General features: G+C 42.4%; 1 protein-coding gene across 6 annotated transcripts in view; it reads left to right on the plus strand.

Annotated features, from left to right (window-relative positions):
- The window catches only part of RAI14 (retinoic acid induced 14), a 140214-nt gene that overhangs the window by 88187 nt on the left and 30623 nt on the right, over nucleotides 1–21404 (plus strand). For all 6 annotated transcript variants that reach the window (XM_078066617.1, XM_078066618.1, XM_036107437.2 and 3 more), the window contains one exon: nucleotides 17292–17380. In XM_078066617.1, coding sequence (XP_077922743.1) covers nucleotides 17292–17380 — 89 coding nt within the window. Of the gene's footprint in view, nucleotides 1–17291; nucleotides 17381–21404 lie in introns of those variants that run through there.

Below are 21404 nucleotides of genomic sequence, written 5' to 3' on the forward strand. Positions count from 1 at the left end.
TAGATATTTCCGATAGTTTTGTCCAAGACAACCCTCACTAAAAAGAAGATGGAAAACTTAGGTCAGCGGCTTAGCCACAATTGTGATCACCTTAATAAATTTTTACCTTTTGTTAATAAGACATTTATTGTGGGTGGAGTAGATGGCCAGGCAGTTAATGTCTCTCTCTTTTGTTGTGGGAAAATATATATAACATCAACCTTACCATTTTAACCACTTTCAAGTACACATTTCATTGACATTAAGTACATTTGCCGTGTTGCGCAACCATCATCATTTAGTTCCAGAAATTTTTCATCATCCCAAAAGGAAACCTTGTACTCCCTAAGCAGTGACCCTTCTCAGCCTACCTCCCCTCCCTCTAGCAACCACTAATCTGCTTTCTGTCTCTGTGAATTTGCCTATTCTGGATATTTAATATAAATGGAATCATACTGCTGGGCCCCTTGTCTGTGTTGTTGGTTGGTTTTTTTTTTTTCACCGAGTGTAAGGTTTTTAAAGTTCATCCTTGCTGTAGCACGGATCAGTTCTTCATTCTGTTATCTTTTCGTGGCAGAAATGCATACAGCAGTTATACCAAAATCAGCCCCTCCACTTGGCAGATGGTAAAACCAAGGCTCACGTGATCTAGCTCCCCCTGAATTAACTCCAGAACCAGTTCTACCCTTGCCTTCATACTTACAAGTCTGCCATTTTTTGCTTTGGTGACTCCTGTGTAGAAGGTTAGAGGAACTATGAAAAACAAGGAAGAGAAGGTCATTATTTTTTCAGGGGAAGATTTTTCATAAATAATCATCTGTTAACATTTAATTTTTCTGCTTGGAATATTCCTTATGATGATTAAAGTTATTAAGTAATAACTGTAAGGATTTAATTGTCAGAGGCACCGCGGAGTTAATCTATCTGGCTGCATAGTTTCATTCAAATCTAGTAGTTTTGGTATTCAGAATAAGGGGTGCTGTGGGGTTGGACACCATGGCCCCTGCCCCTTTGGTATCATGGAATCATGCAAGGCCCAGAGCTCTGTTGTTAACAGGAGCCCCAAGCAGTGCTGTCCCCCTGGCTCCTGTCCTCTCACTCTGGAGGTCTGCACTTCCGTATCTGGGTTAGTCTAATCCGTGCTTTCCTGCCCAAGTGTAGGTGTGCCTCCCTCCCATTTGAAGATTTTTCTCAAGCTGTGGAGACTTTTCCTTTGTCCTTTCCCATTCTCTCCATGTGCATCGGTTCGTTGCAAACTAGTAACTTCCTCGGAGCCATCCTGAGTCCGTGACAGAGCAAGGTAGCGCATCCCCTCTGCTGAAGCTTTTGGCTACACCAGCCCCATGGAGCTTGCAGGCCCAGCATTTGTTTGTGGACTTGTACAGAGTGGTTGGCAGTTGTCTCTAAAGGGTAAGGCCAGTCACACACTCAGTTAGGTCCTTGCCTCATTCTCTGCCTACTCGTTTGGGTTTACTCTTTGACTTATCGACCTCCCTGTCAAATTAGGCTGGAGGCCTCTTTTCTAGCAAGCTCTTGTACTAACCCACTTTGTAATTTTGTTCAGTAATGGACAACGTTTCTCTCTTGCCTGACAACCTGCAGTCCTGATTTGGGCTCTCCGGGCCCTCCCACTGGCCCTGCCATTACTTCATCGAATGTTTTCTTGCCCTGCCTTCTCCTGGAGGCGGGGCTGTTGGCTCCCTGCTCTCCCCTCATGTTTGCCCAGGTTCGGTGTCCAGTCCAGAAGACCTCCTCTCTGATGTTCTCAGTCCTTTTAAAATTTTTCTTCTCTTTGAAATACCGGAATCTTGATTTACAACTTGACATGATGTTCTTGTTCCTTCAGTACAATAACAGAAAAGTCTGAACAGCTTAAAAAAAACTTTTGTTTTCTGAAAGGCTTGAATCCCTTATAACACAGCAAGCTCCCTGAAGACAAGGATCACGTGATTTTTGTTGTTGTGTTGGGGTCTCCCACAGTTCCAGGCAGAGAAGAGGCATTCAGTCAGTATTTGTGGATGTGCCTTTTCGGCATGACAGTTATGGAGAAAACACTCTTTGTTAGTGATACGTCATGGGGAAATTAATTAGGAGTGGATTAACTTGGGGTTCAAGAGGAAAATAACTATCCTGGTGAACGTCACAACCTGACGCTTCTCTTTTCCCCGCTTCCAGTGCAATCTAAAGAGAGAAATACTCAGCCTTTACTACCTAGAGAACCAGATGACCCAGAAAAATCCCAAGAATGAAGTGGCAAAGGCCACCATCTTGGTGGACATTCTCCAGAAGCCTCCATAACCCAAGGTCAATAACCAGAAGGGTGGTTTGGTAATTCTTCAGACTTTTAGTTTCTTTCTGCCACATTTCCTTTAGGGAAAGATAAGAAACTTTGTCTGAAAATTTTCTGCCTCTAAAACTGATCAGAGAGGGGTTAAAAAAAAATTGAAAGCAATTGAATGGAATTCATTTAGAAACAAGTAAAAGAAGGGTGCTGTCTGGGGTCAGAAGAGAACAAAATGGAGCAAGGCAGAGAATTATAGCTGCAGCCTGTGTTTATGGGGTCAAGCTTGGCTTCCCTTGACCCATCTGTTCTCTTTCCATGGTGGAGGTGAGGATGTGGAAGGATATCATTGCCCTAAAACCTCTTACCATAGAATAGTCTAATTGTTTCCAGATGCTTTCCCCTACATTTAGATGTGCATTTAATTAAAGTTATGTATGTTTGCCTTAGGAACAACCAGACTAAATAAAATCACTGCTGGGACTGTAGTATTTGAAGAAATACCACCCAGGCATGTGTGTATAGACATTTTATGTATGTGTGTATATGTATGTATGTGTGTGTGTGTATATGTATATATGTGTGTGTGTGTGTGTGTGTGTGTGTGTATATATGGTATGCATACGTAGTCCACATTTCAGAAACCTGATCTTTTTATTTTGAAAGCAAAAACTTGTGCTACTATTTTTAGATGACTCCATGGAGCTTAAATATAAAATAGGGGAGGTAGTCTTTGAATTCTGCAAATTAGTACAATAAAGGGCTTCTGTGTCTGGAGGCTGGTTGCACTTTTTTCCTGTTTTCTCAGAGTAGGGATATAGCAGTTCCGTCTTAGAAATCAAGTCAGGCTGTCTGGGCTGCTTTCTCCAGCTCTCAAAGGGCTGCCAAACCAATTTACCTAAAATTATACTATGTGCTTGATGTGTAACCACAGCCTCCTTCCCTGGGAAATTACCTTCCAGGCAGAATCACCCTACGTCTTTCATAAAACCTGTTGGTATTTGACAGAGGGATAAACTGAAGGATTTAATTGCTCTATTGCATATCCACTTTGCTTTCGGTCACATAGATTTTTGAAGGTGATAAAACACGTGTTCCTACCTTGCAACTGTGCCCAATTGTTTGTTTAATTAATCTACCAGTTGGGAGGTACTCCCTTCCCTGCATGTAAAAGGTTCCAAACTCTTGTAAGCATATACAAAAGAAGGAGGAAATAGGGCCTTAGCCCACAAAATGCATAGCATCTAGCTGAGAAGACAAGACCAGTGCAAGCGTTGGAAGATGATTAAGTGCCAAACTATAAAATACTAACTGTAAGGGGTTCAAGCTGGGGAGAGATGGTGCATCACCGGAGTAGCCAAGAACTGCTTCCTGCCTGAGGTGTGATGTCAGGTGGTCTTGAAAAGTGGACGGGGCAGATTGGGGTTGGTATGGGGGGCAAGGAGGACAGTGTAGGTGTTGATCATAGCATGAATAGAGCCTATCCCACATTGGAAAAGAAAAACAATGACATCCCAGTGACGGTTTCCTTCCCTTCTCCAAGAGCTTATTGGAGTTGCAGGTCAGTGGTTCTCAACTTCAGTCCCATTAGAATCACCTGGACAGCTTTGAAAATGCTGGTGTCACCCTCAGAGACACCTATGTAATTGGTGTGGGGTTTGGTAGGTATGGGGTTTTTCAAAGCACCCAGGTGACTTGAATGGCCGGCCAAACTGAGAACTCCTGTATTTGACATTCCACAGTGAGACCCCAGGTTCCCGAAAGGCTTTACCCAGTGAGGGGTTCCAGGGACCGCAGCATACACACATGTACATATATGTATATATAATCCTTGTGCACAAAATAAAATGGCAAATTTGGGCTTAAGGTAAATTACGTTAAAGTAACATAAGACATCAGGTTTTTAAAGAGAAATAGTGTTGTATGTTAAAGCTGAGCAGATCTCATTGCAAAATTGTACTTTAGAAGGAAGACTTGAAACTATAGTCGTGCAAATTGATGAGAATAAGAAATTTTGGAATTTAGATTTGGAAATTAAGTTTGGATTTGGAAATTAAGAACTACATTGACAGGGGCGCCTGGCTGGCTCAGTTGGTGGAGAATATGACTCTTGGTGTCAGGATTTTTGAGGTCGAGCCCCATGTTGGGTGTAGAGATTACTTAACAATCTTAAAAAAACAAAAACAAAAAACCAACATTGATCAAGAATGGGTGGGATCACAGGATTTTTCAGTTTAAAACTTTTCAAAGCTGGGTTCAGGGTATTGAGAATGAAGGACTTTAGACACGCAGATGGGTCATTGTGGCTCAAGGTTGAGGCAGTCTGGCTTTACCCTTCCCTCCAGTTCTCTGGCCATGTCCTCCTTCGGCTGGACCGACCCCCACTCGCAGAGATCAGGAGAGCCTGGGAAATGTGGTTCTGTGTGATAGAGTGCAGAGCAGGCGCGGATGGGCAGGGATCTCAGTGCATGCTGTGACTTCCACCCATTCTAAACCCGATGCGGGGGGGAAGGGAGGGACAGGGCACCTGGAGCAGAAGGCTCTCACGCTGATAGCAGCCTGGCAGCTTACAGGTTGAGGCCCGTAAGAGCACTTAGCATGTGTTTGGCCTTGAGAAACACTTGTGCTTTCTCACCTGGGGCCCTGAAATTCACACCTTCCAAAATTCCACCACCACCGCTCATCCACCAAAGTCTTGGTACCATTCAGGGCCCAGTTTTATGAAGCCTTTCCTGATTTCCAAAGTGGCTGAGCTTGCTCTGGCTGTTGGATTTGATGGGTCTTGGTTACCTATGTACTTAGCTTATCGCTATTATTAGACTATTAGGATTAGAGCTCGATCTTACCCAATTAATAAGAAAGGAGTTGCTATTAATCATGTTAATATTGCATGTCCCACCACCGGGCTAGGGGCTTTTACATGTGTCATTCATTCAACGAACAGTTCATTCATTCACCCATTTTAAAGACCATGTCAATTTCCCATAGATTTTTCTCCTAGGGTGCTCTCAGCCACCCTGGAGTAATTTATGAGCAGAAAGTGTGTGTCAGAAAGCTTCAGGACTTAGTGCAAATCACCCCCATTCTGTGGCTCTAGGTTCTAGAGTCTGGGGGTCTTTCATGAATACAAGAGACAGATCATTGTCCTCATGGAGATTTCATAATGCCCAAGTGCTATTTCCAGACCACGTTTATGAAACCAAACAATCCTGAAGGAAAAGAGCCAATGCTCAGCTTAAATGTCATAGGGTTTCTTAGCTCTGAGTATGTGGTCTTTCATCTCAGCATTCCCCACCGCCTCCCCGCCCTGTCCCCAGGAGAGCTCTGTCCCCGAAGTGGCACTGCTGATTGTAGGCACTTAAAGGACAGTAATCCTATTTTTACAACCTTTATTTTCTTTATGCCAATCACCTTTTATTGTATCTATCTGAAACATTTAGCGGGAGAAGGCAACCTGTGTTGGCGTTCCTCAAACTTTCTGCCCCATCAGTTGCTAACAGAAGCAGTGAGCAGGTCCCTGTGGGAGCTGCTTCTGAAATGGCTGGGAGCCACGTAGCCACCGCCCTCCTCTGCCTATGGGGATTTCTCTCTGGGCCTGTAGAGTTGATCCCTGGGATCGAGTAGAATTCCAGTTTTCAAGGCTTTTATAACTAGACTCTATTAGACAGTCCTGCCTTCCTAACCCTCAGATTATAATCTGAAATGGGGATCCAGATCTTGTAGGATTAAGGATTATCCCACGGTAATATCTCGTGTGAGCTAAGCCTAGTTTGATTGTATGGACCAGATGAGTAAACTGAGGGCAGTGAATCTGAATCCGTTTGTTGTACCATACTTGGGGATGGCAGAGTGGAGACCCAAACCAAATACTGACTTTGAGTTCATACTTCTTCCTACCGTGCAGATGTCCTAAAAATGGAATACGTATCAGAATCACCTGGGAGGGGCTTGTTAAAACACATTGCTGCCTCCACCCCGGAGTCTGGACAGGATCCTAAGAATTTGTATTTCTAACAAATACATCTGGGTGATCCTGATGTTGCTGTTCTGCAGACCATGCTTTGAGAATCACAGCACGATACGATGTTAGGGAGCAAAATCAAGCTTCTATTAACATAAGTTTTAAGAACTTACAACCTGAGAAAAACACGGTCATGCCAGTTTATGTGGGTGCCTTGGTTTAGGGAAACTCAGAACTTCAGACTGGAAAAGCGAATTCAAAACTAAAGATTTGCATTATCAAAAAAAAAAAAAAAATCACGTCTACATGCCAGGGAAATTGCAATAGGCAAGACAAAATTCTCTGCCCTCGTGGAAAGTACGGTCCCCTGGGACAGACCACACATTCTTCTTTAATGTGATATCAGGTGCGTTGAAGAGAATGAAGAGGCCAGTGGCCATGTTGAGTAAACTTGGAAAAGGAGGGCCTCCCTGAGCAGACCCCTTCACTGGAGCCGATTGCTGAATGGAATGAGACGTTGAACCATGCACTTTTCTGGAACTGTTGTCCTGGGGGAGGGAACAGTAAGGCAAAGGCCCTGAGTTGGGGGAGTGCTTAATGTGCCCAGTGAACAGGGAGAGAGCTACAGGGTGAGGTCGAAATGGAAGCCAGGACTCCTCAGGTAAAGCCTGGTGGGTCAGGGGAAGGACTTGGGATGACATCCTAATTCTGAATACTTAGCTTCCTTGGTTTAATATGATTTAGTATCCTTTCTTCCCTCTCCAGAAATAAGTCTTCTCAAAAGAAAGCAAGTAAAGGATAGGCGATTTTAGGTGTTTGGGAGATGTTGAAGCTCTCTACGGGAATAGAAAGCTGAAATGTTTCTGAACTTCACTGACCCTAGCGACCCCTCTCTGGGAAATAAAGGTTTTTTTTTTTTTAAGTATATTTTTAAAGATTTTATTTATTTATTTGACAGAGAGAGACACAGCCAGAGAGGGAACACAAGCAGGGGGAGTGGGAGAGGGAGAAGCAGACTCCCTGATGAGCAAGGAGCCCGATGCGGGGCAATAAAGGGTTTTAAAAGGCAAGGAGGAGATGTGGCTTTATTCGGAAGAAACTGCTCTTTGAGCCAGGGCAGTGAATTCAAGTCCTGCTCTTTTACATATTTTTACTAACCTCTCTGAGCCTCAGTGTCTTCATATGTGAAATGAGGATATTGGATCAGCCTATCCTTCTGGAACCTTCTAACACTCTGGGACTCTGGGTGTGGCTAGTGCTGGTAAGGTTTTCTGTGTGGTCGTTTCTTTGTGTGGGCATGACGGTTTGCTTGATTGGAGGAGCAGCAATTGGTTTCAGAGGCAGTGGGAGGAATCAGAGGGCTGAATGAGGTGGCCAGCCTGTTGCATTCTTGACCTGACTCTGCCAGCCCCTCGGGATCGGGAGCTGGGGTTGCAGTGAAGGGCAGCAGTTGGGTTTGAGAGAAGTTTTCTATGAATGAATATGCTGAAAAAAAATCGGAGTCTTTCTAAAAGGAGCCATGTGAGTTTGTATTTCCTCCAAATATATGTTTCAGCTGTCAGTCAGAAACCAGAAGAATTGTTTATTACTCTGGAAGATAGAAGGAACTTTCCAGGCCATCACTCATGGGCTTCTGAATAGCAACAGCTCAAATCCCCTTCGGGTTAAGAGCCTTGAGAAATATTCCAGCCTTGTTCCGAGGCATTTATTTCGGGAAGGTTTGCACAACTCGCCGAGTGCTTTTGTAGGAAATGCAACCTCCGTTGCAGGCTGTGTTTGCTTCAGCGCTGAGATCACATTCCCAGCCGTCGGAGAGCTCTCGCAACCCGAATCTGCCCCAGTGAGGCGCCTGTATTTGCTTTTTTGGCCAAATACTTCCTTTTTTTTTTTAAGTTTCAACTTTGTTTTTTAAAGAGCAGCACAGCCGGTAAGTTGTAGTGTTTCACAGTTGGCGAGTGATTTAACAAATAGTGCAATTTCTCAGCACGGTGATTAAGGGCCGGCCTCGCAGGCAGAATGCCTCGGTTAGTTCCCCTGCCCGGTAGTGCTGGGACTTGGGGCAAGTTACTGACCTCCTCGGCGCCTCCATTTCGGTCCTGCTCTGGAAATGGGGATAATAATAGTTATCCCCCCCAGGCTGGCTGGGGTATGTAATGAGTTAAAGCAGAACTCATTGTGGAGGGCAGGGGTGCCCCAGGGAGAGAGAAAGAGAGATCGGGAGTCACAAAACTCTTAAGCACCGAAACCTTGGGAACTTTCCAAGTGACAAGCGCAGAGAAATTCCTAATATCAATAAGCAGCAAAGGGATCAAAGTGGTATTATGTAAATCTTCAGGCTGCTCTATTTGTGCTCCTTTCAGTTACTTCTCTTTGCGAGGGCCCAGCTGAGTTTTAGAAGCAACACTAAACATTCCCTATTATAATGAAACTTAAAACAACATAGATTCCTTTTTTTGTGGAACATACCCATGAGATTGGTTTTAAGGCTGAGGGGATCGTGTCCTCACAAGAACTTTGAAACAATGGGTGATGTGGTAAAAATGATGGTGTGAGGTTCTTAACTTGTCCTCCACGTAGAGCAGGGGTTCTCCAGCTTGAATGTGCTCGTGAATCAGCTGGAAAGTTGTAGAACACAGCTTTGGATTCAGGAGATGTGGGGTGGGGACCGAGAGCCTGCATTTCGAATGAGCTCCTGGTCCACGGACTTGACTCTGCGTAGCCCAGACTTAGGCTCTCGAAGAACCAACACTTCAGCTACACTAGAATCTGGAGAGCCTACCCTGCTGTGTCCCTGGGCAGTGACGAGTGTCCCTGTCCCTGGGCCGGGGATCAGAGGAGCGGGTAGAAGATTTTTATACCCTTCCCTCCTCGACAGAATTCTTGACCGATCTGAAGACAGAAACAAACCAACAAAATCTCTCTCCTAACATTTGTTGCTATATAGAATCTTGAATGACATTTCTTGTCTTCAAAAGGAAAGGCCACCCTTTTTTTAAATGAAGAGTAAAAGCCCACATGGAGACAAAGCCAAAGGATATTCCGAATTTGTTTTGCATTCACTCTCTTATATTCCTCTAAGGGGAAATTTCAGCTGATAATTAACTGAAATAACTACTTCAGAGTGTTCATTAAGAAAGACTTAAACGTGGCTTCTCTGGAAAATTTAGGTTGTAATTAAATTCTCATCTCTTAAATTAAAAATTGCCAGGCAATAGCAAGTCTTGGCTAGAATGTGGAAAGATTGGAGCCCTCCTGTATTGTCACTGGCATTGTGAAATGGTACTCCTGCTTTAAAACTAGCTCACAGCTCCTCAGAGAGCTCAGCATGGCTGCCACTGGCCCAGCAATTCCACTCCTAGGTGTCTGCCCACTAGAATTAAAAACTGGTGTCCACACAAAGATTTGCACAGGAATGCTCTAGCAGCATGAACCCAAATGTCCATAACCATCCAATCTATAAAGAAAATGTGACCTATCCATAAACGGAATATTTTTAAGGAAGGAATACGGATACATGCTATGACGTGGATGAACCTTGAAAACATGCCAAATGAAAGAAGCCAGACATAAAAACCACATATTATATATGATTCTATGTTTGTGAAATGTCCAGAATAGGCAGATCCATAGAGCCAGAAAGTAGGTTAGTGATGGCCGGGCTGGCGGGGGACATGGGAATAGGAGTGACTCCTAATGGGTCTGTGGATTTTTTTAGGGCAGTAAAAACGTTCTGGAATTAGATAGTGATGTTAGTTGCACAACTTTGTGAATATACTAAAAACAATTGAATTGTACATTCTAAAATGGTGCATTTTATGGTATATGAATTATATCTCAATAAAAAGATTAAAATCTCATGTTTTCTCAGTCTTTAATTTGTTTTAATAGAATTTTATTTTAGCATTATACATTTGTTTTTAATGGTTTATCAGAGTTTCTCAACCTGGGCACTATTGACATTTTGACATATTGACATTATAGACATTTTGGACTAGATAATTATCTTGGGGGGCTGTCCCGTGCATTGTAGGATGTTTAGCAGCATCTCTGGCCTTCACACATTAGATGCCAGTAGAATATGCCCACCACCCACCACCCACCCCATGAATAGTCAAAAATATCTCCAGACATTGCCAGATGTCCCTTAGGTAGGGCAAAATCACCCCTAGTTAAGAACCACTGGTTTATCTTGAGACTTCCTACTAAAAGCCAAGATCCATGAGGGCTTTGTTTCATTTGCCACGTGCTTCTCAGTGCTTAGAACAGTTTCTGGCACATAAATACCCTGGTATCATAGTATAAATATGAGTGAATTGATATATTTAGCTATAGCAATACTTATAAAAATACACAACTATGGAAATATGAAAACTATCCCATACTTGGGTTAGCTCCAATGCCCGAGAGTTAACTTTGTCAAGACTGTTTTGGGGTGAGGGGGTGGCATTAATCAACCTATACTACTTTGCCTCCCCACCCACCCCCCACCTCGCCCAGATCTGCAAACTCTCTTCAGAGGTGTTTTCCTTTACTAGCCCTCCAGGACACAGGACATTAGAGGCCACCAACTGTGCTCTTCATTAGTTGTGTGCTGACCGGGGGCACCGTCTGCTCCCTAAGCCTTTGGTAACCCCTAGGTGCCCACCTGCAATCCAGATGGGGTGGCCCCCAGCCCACCAGTCACCTGGATGGCCACCACCTAGGATGCCTACGTTTATCAGTCACTGCATAAGAAGAGAAACCTACTCATTGTCATTTACAAATCCGGGTTCTGCCGGTGACGAATCATGTTTTTCCTCCCAACCGAACCCAACTTCCCACTTGAGTATCTTATTAAAAGTTGGCCCTGCTTTTTGTTCTCATTCAGAGGCTAAATGCTAATGACTCGCTGCAGCCAAATCCTGCTTTGAGGATTATCACTTCCATGAAAGGTGCCAGAATGTTAGCAGCTCAAGTGTGAGCTTCAGACAAAGCTAGTCTTGGATGGCTTTTTTTGTCATCTACAACTTTGTTCCTGAGTTTCCATTCCGTGGAGAGGCACATCGGTTTTATTCTTTCCCTTTCCTTCTTCATTTCCTAAGCAGCGGTGGTTCTGATTTAACTTCTGCTAGCCTGTCTTTTCTGAACATTGAAACAAATCCTTTTATTAAGCAACACATCCTGGACTCTCAGCCTTGCCTTCTGTTGGTGAGGCTATCACAATTGGTGGGGTTTTTTTGGCGGGGGGGCATTCACATTTTGCTAAGTGCTTTTACATGTAAGTCTTTTATTCCTCACAGCCCATTTTACAGATGTGGAAACTGGGGAGATATGGAGACCTCTTGCCCAAGATCACACACTAATAAATGGCAAAGCACAGATTAAAACCCACTTAGTCTGAGCCCTTAAATATTACATGTCTTACCTCCCCAATATCACATTTTTTGGTTATACTTTCTCATCTGACTGCATATATTTGTCGTTCCCCTAAGCTTAAGAAACGCTATAATGTTAGAGGTTTTTTTTTTTTAATTTTCAAAATCATGGCTATTAGGAATTTCTGAAGTTAAAACCTTAAAATGACTGGTTGTCCGAATTAAATACACAACAATAACAACAATGTCATTTTCCCATCTTGCCCTTCTGTACAATGGCATCTACTCCACTCCTGATTAAGAACTTCTTTCTAGGCACAGGGATGGGGGAATGAGAGAAAGAAGACAGGGCTCTATCTTCTAGCCACTTTCTCTCTGAGGAGGATTAACACGATGACACAGCTCGCTGGTAGTTGGTTGCTGTTCAAGTGTAAGGCAACTAGTTCTTAGTGGTACCGTGTATAAGAGATGGGTTGTTGGGGGGTTGCTGACAAAGTCCTGTCATTGTCTGACCTGTGCCTTATTTCTCTTGCATTTGTACAGCTTGCATAAAAACAAGACAAAGCTAGGGGTACCTGGCTAGCTTAGTCGGTAGAGCATGTGACTGACTGTTGATCTTGGTGAAGGTGGTGAGTTCGAGCCCCGTGTTGGGCATAGAGATTACTAATAAAAATAAAAAATAAAGCTAAGTCAGTACACTGATCATTTTGGTTTTCTTTTATGTGGTAGTTGGTTTAGCAAACTCACGTTATAGACCCTCTGTCCCAAGTTAGGTAGTAAAATGATTTTCTGACAAATTCTATGGCAATGACACATTCGATAAAAGATAGGTTATTTTAAGGAGTTAAAGTGATCAGTAGATACCAAAATAGCTACATGTCTTGATGGTTATATTTCCTCTTTCTAAATCTAGCCCATAGATTATTTTATTGTGTAGTATAGAGTAGTATATATAGTTAGTATATATTGTATAGAGTACTATATAGAATATATACGGAGACAGTATAGAATATGGTATTGAAGATTTTACTAAACCTTCTTTTACTTCCAATTCACTACTGAGGAACCTTGTTATTCCACAGGATATGTGCCTAGAATTTATGAAGGCTTTCACAATTTGAGAACCTAGCTGTAGCACGTACAACTATATGTGCTCATATGTGTTGTGGATAAGGTATTGGTTATTCTTTCAAGACCAAGTCCAGGTTAAAATCTGAATTTTAACATTTCTTTATTGCATGGCGGAGTATTCTGGACTGCATGTGGCTTTCATTTAAGTCCATTGTTTCTCTGATCCTTTGAGAGGTGTATTCTTGAACCTTTTAAAACGATTCCTACTTTGGCCTAACATTATATCCGAAGACTCTTTTAAAGTCCCATATCATATTCTGCATAACTAAAGTAATTTGGCACATTCTCCCATCAAAGCATTTTAGCCAAAATGCCCAAATATCTTGAGTAGTTAATTACATGTGGGGTGAAACATTTTTTTAAAAGCCCGAATTTGCCCTTGTAAATATTTAATCAAATAATATCCAGAGGAACCTAATAGTTCATCCTGAGGATGATCACACACAGAATACCCTGGTGTCACTGGTGTCATCCGGGCTCCCAGTAGGAGACAGCACCCTCAGATAGGATCATTGATGACCCTTTAGGAAAGGAACTATTTACAGATTTGTGGTCAGGATTAAACCAGCGGGGTTGGGAAAGCAGCCCTGGACCAGTAACAGTGGGAATCTGTTTCAACATTCTTTCCCCTTCTTTGTGCCCCTGCCTTCCCAACCTAAAGGGGCATAGAGAGAGAGTAGTTCCCAAAACCTAGAGAGAGCAGCAGCTGTAGCTTTGGGGCAACTGGCCCCCAGAGCCGTGAACTTCATAGAGGAAGTAGAGGAAGGCCGTGACGGCCACTGTGTGGCCTGGCAGGGAAGGAGTAGAGAGGATAATGCCCTGAACTCTCTCTTCTCATCCTCCTATCTCTTGTAAGTGCCTCCCATTAGTGGAACTCAACCAGAACGCAGAGGATAAGGCAGCCCATTGGATGCAGTCCATAAAAGGTCTGCTTCCAAGACCACTGACCCAGGGGATAAAAGTGGAAGGCAAATCTGGAGGGGCAAACAGATGATGCACAGCATTAGTAAATATTCCCTAAGAGCAAACTTACGTGTCGTGTTTCTTGGCTTTGTGTGCATTTCCTGGAAATATATAATCAGAATGATGATACATAGTGGAATTCCTTGTCTGTCTGGAAAAATGAATTAGAAACTTCTGGCTAAAATGATCAATTCTTCCCTTTTCTGCTTTTCATGCTCATCCCCTTTCTCTGAGAAACACCTTGAAATCATGATATATTTGAGTCACAATAATTAAGAATGATTTTACCAGCTAAAAACATTATGCAGTATAAAAGTGTAAGCATGAATATCTGTCCTCATATAATCTGCTATTTCTAATTATTTGTACTTGGTTCATTTTATCTGTAACAGGGGTGAGTGCTGAAATTTTAGGTCAAATATATGAAGATAAAATTGTGAAAGGACTCTCATTATTCTATTTTCTCAGTAGAACCCAATATTCTGCAGGAGAAAAGATGGAGGGAAAAAGTTATTCCCTGATCCAAACTGTAACGTGAGAGGGTAAACGAGGCCACACACACACACACACAACTTATTAAAGCATATGCATGAAACCTTAACTAACTGGAGCCCTCAATAAAATGTGTTATAGCCATCAAAGATGGGTTGATAGAAGGGCTTTTATTTTATTTTTTTAATTTTTTAAAAAGATTTTATTTATTTATTTGACAGACACAGCGAGAGAGGGAACACAAGCAGGGGGAGTGGGAGAGGGAGAAGCTGCGAGCAGGGTGCCTGATGTGGGACTCGATCCCAGGACCCTGGGATCATGACCTGAGCCGAAGGCAGACGCTTAACAACTGAGCCACCCAGGTGCCCCGAAGGGCTTTTATTTTTAAAAGAAATGTCTAAGAAAGGTTCTATCATAGGATTGGATTTTGAACCCAACTTCCTAACTCCTCAGTTCTTCTGCCTTGTTAGAATTCTCGTTGTTACAATTCTTGTTAATGTTCTAAATAAAGATCCTGAAAGCCTACATCCATAGAATAGCATTGCACATTTGTCAGACTCCATCTGTCAGTGTACAGCAGTGACTTACAATAATGCTTCCTTATCACGTGTGTCTGCAATTTCAACCCCCGGAAATACTGTGTGCAACCCAGAGACACTCCAAGAAGCCTCAGAGTAGAAAAAATACAAATAATACATGACTGAGGGGTTAGTAACTAGAAGGGAAACCTGGAGAGCTTTCTGGAGTGCTAGCAGGAGATACAAGGAGGGCTTTTGGGTCTCTGGCCATGTTCTGTTTCCTTATATGAAGATAAAATGGGTATGTTCCATTTGTGGAAATTGAACAGGCTATATAATTGTGATATGTGAAGTTTTCTTTATATATGTTGTACTTTAACCAGAAGTTATATATCTATATACATGTATATATATATCGTCTGTGTGTGTGCGTGCGCGCGCGTGCACACATGCTAATTACTAATCCTGGTACTTTTATCTTTGGCATAGGATAGGGCTGTCTTGTCCAGATAGTTTTGATTTAGTTCTCCCCTGGTCATAGAAGATGGCAGAGTGAACATCTTAGAAGCAAACACACAGACATTAAGAAAAGAAGATAAATATTAATGAATATTAGGGCTTAATAATCTGGGGCATTTAGATTAATAGCCTTGAAGGCAGAGATCAATAATTGAGGCTCATAGTGGTGACTTCATGTCCTCAAGGGCAATTAAATTATGTAACATACACTGTTACTAATGCCGAAAAAATTTTAGAGACCTTCCAGCCAGATCAGTTAAAAGAAACTCTTTGGTGCTTAAAGGTGAACTTCACTTACTGTAAATTAGGTTAGCCCAACAATGCTGAAAGCAGAGGTAATATTATACTGCCTTTATGGAGGTCCTTTTAGTTGAGTTGTATTTAACCAGAAATTGCATTTAAACAAGTTACCACGTTTCCAAGTCACTCCATATGATCAAAGTTTGACCGTACTGTGGAATCACCCACAAAGTCAATTTGGCTGTAAGGAAACATGACACATAAATGGATGCACAAAGGCAGAAATGATTGGTATGATTAGAGCCAATTAAGCTAAAATAACAGAAGGTTGTTAGAGCTGGAGGAAACATCAGATATCATCTGACGCAATCCCCACACTTTACAATAAAGGAAATTTAGGCTCAGAGAGGTAAGTTGACTTCCCAAAGATACAGAGCTAAGGTATGGCTGATTTGCAACTAGACCTGATGTGTCCTCCTTTGCTGATCTGTCCACCTTCACTCAGCCTCATGCTTCAGAGCAGAGGTGTGGGGTCAAGATGACTGGGGTTTGAATTGGTGTAGGTCTTGGATTTGCTATTTGGGTGTGACCCTGGACCCCAGTTATAGGTCCTGTCCTGTGAAAAAAATATAACCTGGGTGTTAATTCACAGGTAGGATGCCGCATGGCAAGTATCCTGAGAAAGTAACTCCCACAAATAGAACTGAGGCAGGGCAAGAAGTGGAAGGCTCATTAACCTCCCTCTATAGGAAGGAGACCTTCCCAAGGCTTTTGGCCTTCTCAGCCTCTGGGCCTGAATGCCCAGTGGAATTGTGCTTTACTTCTGTCCACAGAAGTGCCCTTCACCCTTGGGATCCCCAGGGATGATTGGTATGGCATTTGGAAGTCATCCCTTCATTTAATGGCAAGTCTATCCATGCCGAGCACGGTTTGATCTCCCAAGTGTCAGTGAATACTGGAGCCCAATTGTGGACTTTCCTTAATGCTGTTTGCACCTGACTGGGTATAGACACCTGCCATCTAATGGAGACAGTGATAGGATTCACCTCCAAAGGCTATTATGAGAATGAAAAGAGATGATGTATAAAAGTGAGAAGATGGTTGGCACACACTAGCCACTAACGAAAGTCGTGTACAACTGCCGTGACTCTGCTACGACACAACAGTGCCTTTGACACTGATGTTGTCCAAGAACCGTGACCAGTGTTTACTTAGACTTCTCTTTATAGAGTAAGTTACTTAGAAATAATGGCTTTGGTGAAAGCCCTAGACAACAGAAAAAAATGGATAAAGTACTTATTATTTAGGAATTGAATCTAATTTGGACACTTGTTTCTTTCTTTTTTTTTTTTTTTTAAAGATTTTATTTGTTTATTTGACAGAGAGAGACACAGCGAGAGAGGGAACACAAGCAGGGGGAGTGGGAGAGGGAGAACAAGGCTTCCCGCTGAGCAGGGGGCCCGATACGGGGCTCGATCCCAGGACCCAGGGATCATGACCTGAGCCGAAGGCAGACACTTAATGACTGAGCCACCCAGGCGCCCCGACACTGTTGTTTCTTAAAGAGATGAATGATGTAGTTGAATCTTACCTCTTTCAAGCCTGGTCTGTAGGTTGGAAAACCTAAGATCTAGCTCCCATATTCCACTACTTAATAAAAAGTGTCAGTGAGCAAATTATCAGACCACTTGGAGCCTCAGCTTCCTCATCTTTAAAGCGAGGTTGCTAATAATACCTCCTCAGGTCGTGGAGCTCAAGTGAGAGAAAGTGTATGTGAAAAGGCAAAAAGCATTGTTGGAGATGAACTCCAAAGAGTGGAAATCTTAAGGCGATTGTGTTTACCTCTTTTTCAGCTTTCATCTTGCTGCTACGAAAGGGCATGTGGAGTGCCTCAGGGTCATGGTAACACATGGCGTGGACGTGACTGCCCAAGATACTGCCGGTATGTGGTCTTTATTTCTTAAGTCAACAGGCCAGCACACGAGTAGGTATCACAAAGGTGAGACATATTCATTGTGGAAAATTTCCAATCTACAGATACGCCAAAAGAAGAACCTAGAATCACCGCTAATGACTAGGCTCTGCCGTGATTTCATCCTTTGTGCCTTTACAAGTGTTTTCATCATGTATGTGGTCAGTCAACTAGAAACTGTATGCTTCTTATTCCACATTTACTATTTTCTAAGACTATATGTATGGACCAGGCAATATTTCTTAATTTTTGTTTTTACGAATCATCGTATGAGGTGATGAAATGCAGTGTGTTGTTTAGGAGCTCATTTTGTCAGCCAGCTGAGATGAGCTCTGTAGACAGAAGCCGTGATCTTCATCTGGACCAGCTGCCCATGGTTCCCACCCCTTATCGTGCTTCAGTGCATCTGAGTCACCTGGGAACTGGAGGGAGGGGGAGGGAGGGAGAGAATGGAAGGAAAAGAATAAACAGTATAGACACATACAACCCCCACACATCTGTACCACGCTCTGTCTTCTGAGATTCAGATTCCATTGTCTGAAGGTTACCAGCCCACTGGCATTTTTTATAAAGCTCCCCAGGTGATTCTAATGTGAAGCCAGTGTTGATAGATGACGAACAAGGCAAACAGAGAGAGAAGAAAGTGTAGTCATATCTTTTATGAACATTGTTCTACAGGAAGGAGTCCCTGGGGTCTCCAGCCAGGGGTTCTGCCCCTGCTGGCCAGACCAAAGCAATTACTGATGGCTTTTCATTTCTCTATTGTACTTCAGAACCTATGCCTTCTACAAGGCTTTTGTTAGTTTTTACTGGAATATGAAATCAGTCTATTCCATAGTCTTTATCTAGGCTTTGCATTAATCCATAAAGGATCCCTTTTCCAACCCCCAACACACTGGCCACCTCAGAGTAGTTGTCTTGGACAGGGGAGGTCAGTCAGGTATTGTGAGAATGCTGTTAATACTCAAAATATGGTTGGAGGACCTTGTTTCAGAATTATTTTCAAAAAGTCTGGCATTATTTTTTTAAATCTCAGTGTTAGGGGATCTTTATCCTTTGAGAACAGATTTGATTTTTTAGGACAGGCCAAAAGCCACTTGAAGTTAAGTCAGATAACTGAGGTATCAAACTGGTAAAACCATTTTTGATCAAAAATAGAGAGTGATTGAAGTAACAGAATGCTTTTCCTGAGCAGTACCACAGAAAGCTCCAAAAAAAAAAATACTTTGAGAAATGTCAATACCTATGGAAGAATGGTTTCCTTAAGTGACTACCTTAAGGGAAATACTAATTTATGTTGCACTGATTAAAGTCATCCTTAATCCCAAGACCTAGTTATTTTGCTTGTTTTTAAAAGTTTGTCATTACCTTAAAAGTCATACCACATACAGGCAAGGGCAGTACGATTGGCTAAAGTACCCTTGATGAGAAGTATGTCATCATAAGTAGATGGAGTTTTCTGTCTAAGAAAGTCCTAATCTAAAGGAATTAGCTTAGAGTGAATAAATTAGATCTATAATACAGATTCATTTCATTGCATTTGATGTTAAGAAATAGATTAGTCAGGGTCCTGAGATCAAGCCCCATATCGGGGTCCATGCTCAGTGCAGAGTCTGCTTAAGACTCTCTCTCTCTCTCCCTCTCCCACCCTGTGCACGCGTTCGGTTGTGTGCACTGTCTCTCAAATAAAGAAATAAATCTTTAACAAAAGAAATAGATTAGTCAGGAGTCTAGTTATCTCTATCATAACCAAATATCTCTTCCTCTCTATCTTTTTGTTATAGGGAAAAATATGTTTCTTTAATGCTCATTGTAGAAAATTAAATACAGAAAACTATAGAGAAGCTAACCAGTGCTTCTACTTTTTTTTTTTTTTTTAAAGATTTTATTTATTTATTCATGAGAGACAGAGAGAGAGACAGAGGCAGAGGGAGAAGCAGGCTCCCCGCGGAGCAGGGAGCCCAATGTGGGACTCGATCCCAGGACCCTGGGATCATGACCTGAGCCGAAGGCAGACGCTTAACCGACTGAGCCACCCAGGCGTCCCTCTTTTTTTTTTTTTTTTTTTAAGATTTTATTTATTTATTTGACAGAGAGAGAGAGTGCAAGCAGGAGGAGGGGCAGAGGGAGAGGGAGAGAATCCTTAAGCAGATTCCCGGCTGAGCGTGGAACCCATTGTGGGGCTCAATCCTAGAACCCTGAGATCATGACCTGAGTCAAAACCGAGAGTCAGATGCTTAACCAACTGACTGAGCCACCCAGGCATCCCTTACCAATGCTTCTACTCTTAAGAAGAAGAGAAAACTTTTACTATTTTGCTACATTTCCTTCCAGATTTTTCCTGGCAGAGTTTTATATAGGTGAGATCACATTACATAATAAAGTCTACAGACTGCCTTCTTTTTTTCTTTTTTTAATGTTCCACTAGTATCATTTCGGACACTTAAAGCTCTAAGGTTTTTGTGCCACATAACACATTGGGTAGAGTCTGTATTTCCTACCAGAGCCCTAACTCAGTTTTTAAGAGTCTGATGAAGTGTTGGGCCTTGAGACCTGGACACCCCAGTGTAGCGCCCAGTGCCTTGATGACTGAGATGACACCACCCTCCAAGAAGCAACACCGGAGGGGACACTGCAGACTCATCCTAGCTGCTCTCTGTGCCGGTCTGTGAGCACTGCCACACTCCATGTTTTTTTAACCCTGATTGAAATTGGTGGACTCCACAGCACTATGTGGGCCCAGAACACTGTCCAAACATTCAATGACGTAAAAATGTCTTAGAGCCACCAGTCACTTCCCTCCCCACTAACATTTTTTAGCAGTGAGGGTAGCACTTTGGTCTTCGGGCTTACTGTTTTACTTTTGTCTGAATGAGGCACTGACTTGTCATGATTTCTTGAAAGCATGCAAAGAGAATGTAGGAACAAAAGAAGGAAAAGGCTGCAAGGAAAATGTGCATAGAGACGTTGATTGTGTTATTTAGAACAACAACACTCCTTAGATTTTTGTCCTTTGTAAAAAAAAACAAGGGAAACGCGATGGCTTTTACTGCCCATGCCTGTGTCCTCCCAGTTGCTTTATCACCTACCCCCATCTTTCTCTCTCACAAGAGCACAGCACAGGGGCATCTGGGTGGCTCAGTTGGTTAAGTGTCTCCCAGGGTCCTGGGATCAAGCCCCGGATCGGGCTCCCTGCTCAGTGGGGTACCTGCTTCTCCCTCTCATCTATGCTCTCTCTCTCTCAAATAAATAAATAAAATCTTTAAAGAAGGAAGGAAGGAAAGAAAGAGAAAGGAAGAAAGGAAGGAAAGGAAGGAAGAAAGAAAGAAAAGCACAATCCATTAGTCACTATGCCTCAGTTGACCATCATTCATCCAAAACATCTTTTATGGTGGTTTAGGGGTGAATTAAATGGCTCAGCTCCTAGAGATGTTGTCTTTTTAGTAAACCTACTTAAATATTGCCACATTATTACTGAGAAATGGCCAACTTCAATCCAAACACCCACTGAGAACTGGTACAGAAATCTGTTAACCGTACATCATACTGCCCTGTAGAATTTTTGGAAAAAAACTGCTTTCAAAATATACTACACTGACCCTTTTTATTAGATTTATCCACCAAGGCTACAGGATGACTGAACTGGTGTAATTTCCTATTTTTAAAACCAGTGACTAGATTTAAAAAGAGGTTTTAAGAAGCAAAGGGTTTTAACATCTATTTTTTTTTTTCACAACTATCTTTCCACATGAAATGTTTGGAAGTCTGACCAGAGAATTTTTATGGATGCTTTACAAGCACTCTTATGAGCAAATCACTGTCAGAAGATAAGGCCTTGGGTATGATTCCAGTACAACAACAGTCACTTCATTTTATTTTTTTATTTTATTTTTTAAAGATTTTATTTATTTATTTATTTGACAGAGAGAGACACAGCGAGAGAGGGAACACAAGCAGGGGGAGTGGGAGAGGGAGAAGCAGGCTTCCCACTGAG

This window comes from Halichoerus grypus, chromosome 2 (genome assembly GCF_964656455.1).
Source record: "Halichoerus grypus chromosome 2, mHalGry1.hap1.1, whole genome shotgun sequence".
NCBI classification, from domain to species: Eukaryota; Metazoa; Chordata; class Mammalia; order Carnivora; family Phocidae; genus Halichoerus; species Halichoerus grypus.